Source organism: Rhagoletis zephyria, unplaced genomic scaffold (genome assembly GCF_001687245.7).
Source record: "Rhagoletis zephyria isolate East Lansing unplaced genomic scaffold, Rhagoletis_zephyria_1.1 Rzeph_scaffold_00115, whole genome shotgun sequence".
Classification (NCBI taxonomy): Eukaryota; Metazoa; Arthropoda; class Insecta; order Diptera; family Tephritidae; genus Rhagoletis; species Rhagoletis zephyria.
The window spans coordinates 474,164-484,127 of record NW_016157199.1 but is presented as its reverse complement, the minus strand read 5'-3'; the positions used below and the strand labels follow the sequence as shown (position 1 = coordinate 484,127).

The 9,964-nt window shown below is 36.1% G+C and overlaps 1 protein-coding gene and 1 long non-coding RNA gene across 2 annotated transcripts in view; one reads left to right on the top strand and one right to left on the bottom strand.

Annotated features, from left to right (window-relative positions):
- The window catches only part of LOC108378378 (uncharacterized), a 12,424-nt gene extending 5,669 nt beyond the window's left edge, over positions 1-6,755 (top strand). Inside the window, exon 3 of the long non-coding RNA XR_001849406.1 lies at positions 6,560-6,755. This is a non-coding gene — a long non-coding RNA (uncharacterized LOC108378378). The remainder of the gene's footprint in view (positions 1-6,559) is intronic.
- A 2,838-nt stretch (positions 6,756-9,593) lies between these two features.
- Positions 9,594-9,964, bottom strand: part of LOC108378265 (uncharacterized) — a 2,235-nt gene continuing 1,864 nt past the window's right edge. The window contains exon 2 of the mRNA XM_017634555.1: positions 9,594-9,964. Within this exon, the coding sequence (XP_017490044.1) occupies positions 9,594-9,964 (371 nt within the window).

Genomic DNA, 9,964 nt, shown 5'->3' with positions numbered 1-9,964 from the left:
TCGTTGCAATAAGCGAAATTTTTTGCATCATTCACATTGAAGAACTTTTCTAACTCTTTTTGGCGTTTTCGATATGCTGTTACTTTGGTACCTTTCGCCAGCAAATTATTTCTTTTCAAAAATTAAGCCAGTTGTTCTGTTTTTTTCTGAGTCAAATACAAAATTGCAACAATTGCATCCAATTGCTTTTGTGTGACTAGGATTGGGTCCTTTGATGTTTCATAGGATGTACCTTCACCAGGGTCGTATTCTGAGAAGAAATGCATGGATATAGCAGCGGCGGTTGTAGTACTGATATCTGTTTGAAGATCAATACTTCGGTATGTTAGTACTGGAACGAATTCTGAGTGCGGTAATGGTAACTGGACACTTGGCACTGCTACATAAGTTTTATTCTTTGCTTTCCTTCTATTCAAAGTTTTATGGTAGTTGATACATCCATAGCAATTTTCTTGTTGATGCGGGATGTTGTCTAACCAAATCATTGGTATACCAAAAGGCATAGCCTTCTTCTTTTCAATTTTCAATTGCATAATACTTGAATAGCAAGTAAAGCAAACTTTTTTAGGGGCATAGTTTACGTCAATGATAAACTCTTGCGAGAAATATTGTTTATAGGCTTCCAAAAAACAATCACTCGCATTGCCACATTTTTCATCGCTTGCTATGAAACGTCCACAAACATTACAAAAATGGTCCATTTTACATTTTGGTTCCGACATTTTTAATACAATATATATTATAAAATGTTGTTTTTGTTATTTTTATGAAACCGATGCACTTAACTTAAATCACTCACAAAATGAAATAAGTTCTAAAAAAATTAATAGCGAATTTTATCACGACCGAGCGAAAATTAAAAGACATCAGCTTCGGCTGAGTTTCGAGTCTTAACTGAATCCTTATTTTTGATATTAGTTCGCTTGAACGAAATAAATAAAAATCGCTACCTGTGCGGTGGTTGGAAACAAAAAAGAGGAAGACGAGGAAGAAGGGGAAGATATTTATTGCATTTGACTGCAAAGTTCGAAGGTCGATAAAAAAAAAAATCGAACTAACATAAACAAACGCCGCGATACGGGTCTTCTAATTTAGCCTCTATTTTCACCCTCACTCTCAGAATCGACCTAACTTTTGCTAACCTGAATTTGTTCTACAGTGTAATTTCATTTCTTGCAAGCAGCGTTTCTTACAAATAATTAGTATCAATCTGCTTAGTTTTTGAGTTTTTAATAATGCGGTTAACAGTTTCTGTTAGTTGTTTTATCTTTTCTTGTACCTTGTGTTTATTTCTACCTGATGCCACTCTAAGTCTACGAGCTCCCGTTGTCGGAACTTCAGGTTTTCGAAGTCGTCAAAGTCAGGTGTTCCTGTACCTAAAAGGTTAATGCTCCTAGTCTGTCTGTCGTGTATGTCCAGCGTTGTAAAAAGCCCCTTTATATGTGCAATATCTGAGTCCAGTAGCATTCTCATATGGGATATAGGGAAATGCGTTGCCAGTATTTTGGTTTCCTCGACTATTTCCTTGTAAACTGTAAGGTTAGTGGTATGTCTTGGATAGCTTAAGTCCTGCCAAACAGTCACGTCCCCGTCCTGTATCGGTATGTAAGCAGCGGTCGAGTAGTCCGTCAGCTTTGCAGTCGCCGTTCGAATGAGGTGTATCATAATTAGTATCCTAAAAGATGATGGGAAAGGAACCTTAATTAATTTACCTTAGACTATTAAAGGAGTTGTAAAATGCAGAAGTATAGAAAGCAAAGACCTTTTTCCTACTTCAGATTGTCCTTATCGACCAGTCTCCCTTTTATGAGAACCGTGATTCCTAAGTCCACCTCAACTTTTTCCTCAACATATAAAGGGGACACCTTATTCCCGAGTCTTCTGTATTCGGTCCGGAAGGGTTATTCTTATCCATTTGTGCTTGTTGGGCCCCCGTTATTTTCGTGGTTATCTCATTTCTCATCTCATCTCAGGTGGTGTTGTGTGAAGTACATCGAGTGAATCGTTCGGTTGTACTCGATTTTTGCTAGTAATATAAGGTCGGTCGTTTCATTAATTTTTCTGTCCAGTTTTAAGCATCTTGCTATCTCCAAAAGCGTACTATGGAGGCATTCAACCTGCCCATTCGAAGTGCTATGAAGGGGAGGTGCGTTTACAACGCCGACATCAAAATGATTTTTTAATAGTGAGGTTATCGTTTCAGAATTCAGAGAGGCCTCGTTAACACAATAAATAGTTTTTGCTTTTGGAAATATCTTCATTAATCGAATAATTGGGACTTTTACATCTACAATTGTTCGAGATGGTATAGGCTGTACCAGCGCAAATTTTGAGAATTTGTTCAGACAGATAAGAAAGTACTTGTCTGTCGAAAAGATGTCAATGTGCAGCATTTCCCGGTATAAGATGGCGTTGGAGTTACACCAAGTTCCTGCTTACGAGGATGCCTATCGTATTCGGCCTTACCACAAATTTTACAATTTGCGAGGATTTGTTTAACATTCTCCTGAGCTGCTCTGTGAGCTCGATTATGCTGGCCAATGCGGGTAAATTGCAATGTAATGCTTTTACTTTATTTGGGTTCACAGCTAATTTTATTTCCCCGATAAGGTTCTCCTTATCTGTGAATTGAATTACATGACGCGTTTTCTCTCTATCCGTCTCTGCGTGCGTTATTTGGTGAAATCCCTAATTTTAGGTCAAATGTTGTAAAATATATGCCCTTTCATAGGTTTGATAGTATTGCGGTTACATTAGGGATAGGATATTTATCATCGATGGTTTTTTGGTTTAATTTTCTGAAGTGTATTCCTTATCTACAACCCAAGTTGGATTATTATATGGGGACCTAGACGGTTGAATGATAATAACGCAAATTTGTGCTATTTCCCAATTTAATGTGAAATAACACAAATTTGCTTTATTTCATTTCTCGTTGAGCAATAAGACTAACTTTTAAACTTAACTATTGAGTAATAAAGCAAAATAGTGCACATATGTAGGTAGTCACCCAGTTACATTTGACAAAAAGTAGTACCTGAACAAGTTAAATGGACGGATTTTGTGAGTATACAATTTTGAAAGTGCCCAGTGTTCGACGTCGCGCTCGCGTCCTCCGTCTCCCCGTCCCCCTACCCTTCTTTCGCAATTATGCACTGCTGTCATTATAACCATTTAGAAAAAAGAATAATAATGAAATGACACTAGTTCACTTCTGAAACTGCTTTTTAATGTTCAAGTAATGGGAATTATTGCGTATGGTGTTATTGCATGCCCCCACCCATGGTGGAATTAACCTCTTCTTCTTCTTTTTTGGCGCTGTAACCGCCTAAGCGATTTTGGCCGAGTTCAGCAAAGCACGCCAGTCGTTTCTCCTCTGTGCCAACTGACGCCAATTGGAAACGCCAAGTGAAGCCAAGTCCTTCTCCACCTGATCTTTCCATCGCAGTGGGGGCCTCCCTCTTCCTCTGCTACCACCAGCGGGTTCCGAGTTGAATACTTTCAGAGCTGGAGCGTCGGTGTCCATTCGAACGACATGACCAAGCCAGCGGAGCCGCTGTATTTTAATTCGCTGCACTATGTCNGACTATACCCCATTGTGGAATTAACCAGGTGAAGTAATATTAGAGTGAGAAGAAATATTTTGACACTGCATTATTTGAAAACATGCCTATAGAATGTGACTATAAGACAGCCGAATGTCAGAAAATAAAGCGAGAAAGCTGTTTTATTACTTCACCTGTTTATTGCGCCATGGTTCCATGCAAACATTTTAAGGTTTTCCAGCAATATTTTTAATATAGAGGGTGTCCCAGAAGTAACCTGCCAAACTTGAGGAGAAGGAAGGTGCGGTGGTGAGCTCTCTGATAAACAACAAATTTTCAGGTAAAAGTGTCACCGTTTGTACCGAGTATACGTTCAAATTTAGAAGTCTGAGAGTAGGTAAAATTTTACATATTTTTACATCACTACTTCGTACTACATGTTCGCTTCGTCTTCGTAAACGAAGTCCACATTTCGGATATGGTGAAACCAGTGATGATAATGCAAAATTTTAACTGAAGATAAAACTCAAAACAATATTATCTGTGTAATATGCTGCGAACAGGAACGGCAACTATTGTTTGTTCCATGCCGTGGCGTAATTATACCAGGTGAAGTAATTAGAGCGAGAAAACGATTTTGACACTGCCTATTTGAAAAGTTGCCTTTAAAATTTGACTATAAGGCAACCGAATGACAGAAAATAAAGCGAGAAAGCTGTTCTATTACTTCACCTGTTTATTGCGCCATGGTTCCATGCAAACATTTTAAGGTTTTCCAGCAATATTTTTAATATAGAGGGTGTCCCAGAAGTAACCTGCCAAACTTGAGGAGAAGGCAGGTGCGGTGGTGAGCTCTCTGATAAACAACAAATTTTCAGGTAAAAGTGTCACCGTTTTTGAAATATTTAAATTTTTTTTTAATTAAAGAAAAATCGTGCCTTTTCATGTATTTTCTTTAACTGCATCTACAAAAAAGGCTATACTTAGTAAATTTTTTATGTAATATACTTTCAGATAGTTGCTTCTCCATACTTNCCCCACCCATGGTGGAATTAACCTCTTCTTCTTCTTTTTTGGCGCTGTAACCGCCTAAGCGATTTTGGCCGAGTTCAGCAAAGCACGCCAGTCGTTTCTCCTCTGTGCCAACTGACGCCAATTGGAAACGCCAAGTGAAGCCAAGTCCTNTTCACCTGTTTATTGCGCCATGGTTCCATGCAAACATTTTAAGGTTTTCCAGCAATATTTTTAATATAGAGGGTGTCCCAGAAGTAACCTGCCAAACTTGAGGAGAAGGAAGGTGCGGTGGTGAGCTCTCTGATAAACAACAAATTTTCAGGTAAAAGTGTCACCGTTTGTACCGAGTATACGTTCAAATTTAGAAGTCTGAGAGTAGGTAAAATTTTACATATTTTTACATCACTACTTCGTACTACATGTTCGCTTCGTCTTCGTAAACGAAGTCCACATTTCGGATATGGTGAAACCAGTGATGATAATGCAAAATTTTAACTGAAGATAAAACTCAAAACAATATTATCTGTGTAATATGCTGCGAACAGGAACGGCAACTATTGTTTGTTCCATGCCGTGGCGTAATTATACCAGGTGAAGTAATTAGAGCGAGAAAACGATTTTGACACTGCCTATTTGAAAAGTTGCCTTTAAAATTTGACTATAAGGCAACCGAATGACAGAAAATAAAGCGAGAAAGCTGTTCTATTACTTCACCTGTTTATTGCGCCATGGTTCCATGCAAACATTTTAAGGTTTTCCAGCAATATTTTTAATATAGAGGGTGTCCCAGAAGTAACCTGCCAAACTTGAGGAGAAGGCAGGTGCGGTGGTGAGCTCTCTGATAAACAACAAATTTTCAGGTAAAAGTGTCACCGTTTTTGAAATATTTAAATTTTTTTTTAATTAAAGAAAAATCGTGCCTTTTCATGTATTTTCTTTAACTGCATCTACAAAAAAGGCTATACTTAGTAAATTTTTTATGTAATATACTTTCAGATAGTTGCTTCTCCATACTTAAGTGCAATGTAGTTAAAATATATTAAGGAGCCATTATAAAATTAGGACTATATTGCGATTTTTAACTTTTTGATATTTTCTTTCCCAATTTTGACTATGTCTGGTGAAAAAAATGTACTGAGCTATTACTTTACATTACATAAAAAAATTGCTCATTTAATAGATATTTCAGAGAGGTGCCACACTTACTGTTTTGTATAGAAAAAAAAAAGTTATAGCCGCTTTTGTGGGTAAAGGACTGAGACACGCTAGAATATATTTAATAGATTTAAATTGAATTTGCTCTTGTTGCCGTCAAATGACATGCTAAATAGTACAAAGGTATATAATTACTTGCTTCTGACATTATTTTGTGTTACTTACCGGAATTAGTGAAAGTGGATTTTGTGAAATTGGACCCTTCGAACATTGTGTTATTAATACTATGACAGAGAACACGCAGTATACGTCGCATGAATATGCGGATATTCACCTAATTTACGGTGAAGCTTGCTGTAATACCAGAGCTGCTCAAAGACTTTATGCAGAGCGATACCCCAATCGTCGGCATCCGGGCCGTGAAGTATTCGCCCGGAACCATAGAGAAATATATGAAGGTAAGTGATTTTTACACCTTTCTTGTTTGGAGCCATTCTTCTTTTAACTATCATTTTTAACTTTTTTAAGGTCGCATACCTGGAGGGCGTGGCGGCGAAACAGGACGTCCTGCAACGGTAGATGGGCTATAACTTTTTTTGTTCTATTCGAAATAATAAGAGTGGCACATTTCTGAAATATCGATTAACAGGTCTATTCTGCGCTGGTAATAAAAAGTTTGTAACCGGTAAATAAAGTTCCTGTCAATTTTTAAACCCTTTTCGCATTCTGTGTACTCTTGTAACCGGTAAATTTTGTTACCATCTCATAAGCTGGTAACAAAGTATTGCCCCGTGAAATATGCAATGCCAGAATTTGCACAATTTTTCATAGCAGAATTGCTGAAGATTTTGTAGAGAGAGAATAAAGAACACGACGGTTTGAAGTTTATGAGTGGACTGACTGTTTAATGTATCAAGAATATGCTTATAAGTATTACAATTATGCGAAGCTGGTAAATAAAGTATAATAAGCTTATGAGTGCATTTTATATGCACATATACAAATACAAATACATATTTAAATACATAAGTATTTTCAACACCCTCACTTATTGTTTACAAAATTATTATTCATATTTAAAATAAAAATTTTTTTACAATATTTTTGATGTTTTTTTTAATGTAATTTGAAGTTAATTTTATACTACAGTTTTTTTTTTTGGGTTTTAGCAAGATTTTGTTTTACAGTGTATTATACTTTTTGAGTTTGATACTGTCTTTTAACTTTACGATAATGTAATCGATATAAAAAGTATAGAAATTCTATTATTTTTAGAATGCAAATAATCCCTAACATAATCAAGATTTCTTGGTTGTGTATTGGAACAGGTTCACTAATATTGATATTGTTCTGTACTTCTCCATTGTTGTTGGATTTCTGCTGCTCCGATGAAAACCAGCCTCCCATGTTGTATAATATTGGATAACTGTGAGTAAAACAATAATTATTATAAATGTTAATTATTGTCTTATTTTATTATGAGCTTAAGCCCATTTGTTCAGCGCAAAATTTTGTTTTTTCTCTGCTGACTGCTTTTGTTAACGAATCAGCTGCCATTTGTTGAGTGCCAAGAAACTCCAATTTGATTGAACCTTCATCGATTTTTTCACGTATATGGTGATATCTGATATCAATGTGTTTCGTCCTTGGTCTGTATGCTTCGCTCGAGCCTAATTTGATAGTACTTTGGTTGTCACAAAAAACTTTAGTAGTTTCAACCAAGTTTTTATCAACTTCTTTGGCTAACATTTTCATCCATATTATTTCTCGTACTGTTGAAGACAATGCGATGTATTTGTATATGTGCATATAAAATGCACTCATAAGCTTATTATACTTTATTTACCAGCTTCGCATAATTGTAATACTTATAAGCATATTCTTGATACATTAAACAGTCAGTCCACTCATAAACCTCAAACCGTCGTGTTCTTTATTCTCTGAGTATAAGGAAATCATCGACGTATATTGCAATTATCAGATTCAATTCTTTATCATAGTAAATGCATGGATCAGTTTTACACCTTTGTAACCCGAATTCTTTTAATGCTGAATCGAGCTTTAAGTTCCACTGTCTTCCGGCTTGTTTCAGTCCGTAAACAGCTTTGTTTAGCTTACATACCTTGTTAGTGCCATCATTGTAACCTTCTGGTTGTTCCATGTATATTGTTTCTTTAAGATCACCTTGAAGAAACGCAGTCACTACATCCATTTGATGGATTTTATAGCCGTTTTTTACTGCTAAAGCCACTAAAAACCTTATTGATGTGTATCTAACCACCGGCGAGAATGTTTCATCATAATCGATGCCGTATTTTTGTGCACAGCCTTTTGCAACAAGTCGTGCTTTATATTTTACAGCTTTACCGACCTCATCTTGTTTTACTTTAAAGACCCATTTTGCTTTTATAGGCTTTCTTCCATCTGGTAGTTTCATCAACGACCAGGTGTTATTTGATCTATGTGATTCCATTTCTTCATTCATTGCATCTTCCCATTCTTTCGCTTTTTCACCGTTTATAGCTTCTGATACTGTTAATGGCTGTGAAAGAAATGCAAAAGCATTAAATTGAAAAGATGGTACAGATACCTTAGCTTTAGATCGTGTGACTCTTCTTTCTTCTTCAGATTCATCAATACTTTGTTCAGGAACATAATCTGGATCATTTTGGGTTTGATTCGGTGATTCTATCATGGTGTCATCTTCCGCAACACTTTGTACGTCTTCGTTCGATTCATCAGGTTTTATGCTAACTTCTTCAAATGTGTCTTCATCGCTTCTCTTTATTTCCCTCACTTCGTCGTTATAGATTTTTAAGGTCGACTTTGGTTGAGGTTTTTCGTAGAATATTACATCTCGACTTATAACCAGTTTCTTTGTTATTGGATCAATACAGCGAAAACCTTTAATGTCGTCATCATAGCCCACGAAAAACATTTTCTTGGATTTAGGATCCCATTTTTTACGTTTTTCTTTGTTTATGTGAACCATTGCTTCACAACCAAACAATTTCAGGTTAGATATGTCTATTTTTTTTTTATAGAATATTTCATCAGGAATTTTTCCATGCGACGAACAAATACTTTTGTTGATTAAGTAGGCTGCCATATTTGTTGCTTCTGCCCAATAACATTTTTGAAGATTTGCATCAAACAGGAGACATTTAGCTTTTTCAATTAAGCTTCGGTTCATTCTTTCGGCAATTCCATTCTGCTGAGGAGTATATGCATTACTTAATTGATGCTTGATACCATTCTCTTTACAGTATTTGTCGAATTCAGTTGAACAATATTCACCACCATTGTCCGTCCGTATTGTTTTGATTTTAGATCCAGTTTGGCGTTCAATGTATGTTTTGAAATTTTTAAAGTTATTGAAAACTTCTGATTTTGACTTGAGAAAGTAAACGAATAATTTTCGGGAGAAATCATCTATGAATGTTAATACATATTTGGCGTGTCCTATAGATTGCGTTTCCATAGGTCCACATAGATCAGAATGTATTAGTTCGAGTAGCTTTGTTGTTTTTGAGTTACTTTGTTTAAACGGAATTCTTGTTTGTTTGCCTTTGGGACATATCTGACAATTTTTTATTTCATGATCGTCGTCATTGAAATCAATACCAGAAACAGCGCCGTCACGCATTTTCTTTAAACTTTGAAAATTTATGTGTCCAAGTCGCCTGTGCCATAGCATTGCGTTGTTATTTGTTTGTTTTGATAACAAGCATTTTGCTTGGATTCCCTTCAGTTTGTAAACACCATTTTCCGCTTTGCACTGTACAATTACTTCTTTGTTTTTGTTAAGTATTGTACAGCCTGTTGCATCGAATTTTATTACATTCCCCTGACTCACTATTTTTGCAGCTGACAGAAGGTTTACTGATAAATCGGCACGTGTAGAATTTCGTTAACTACAATTTCTTGCCCGTTGATATTCAGTGATGTTTTGCCAACGCAACTTACTGTCATAGCTGTTCCATTTGCTGACATTATTTTGTCAACGAGTGAATTTTTTTTGCTAGTGAGCAAATTATCGTTTGGTGTCATATGAGACGATGCACCACTGTCTAGATACCAGTCGTCGTTATTTCTTTTCGTTAATAACGCTGTGAATGCATTTTTTGCTGTGCCATTTTGTGCATTATTTTTCTTGTAGTGACATTCCCCTGCATGTTTCTTTCCACAAGTTGTGCATTTTTTCTTTTGTAAGTATTTTTGCTTATTTTCGTACCTTTTTTTACTAAGAA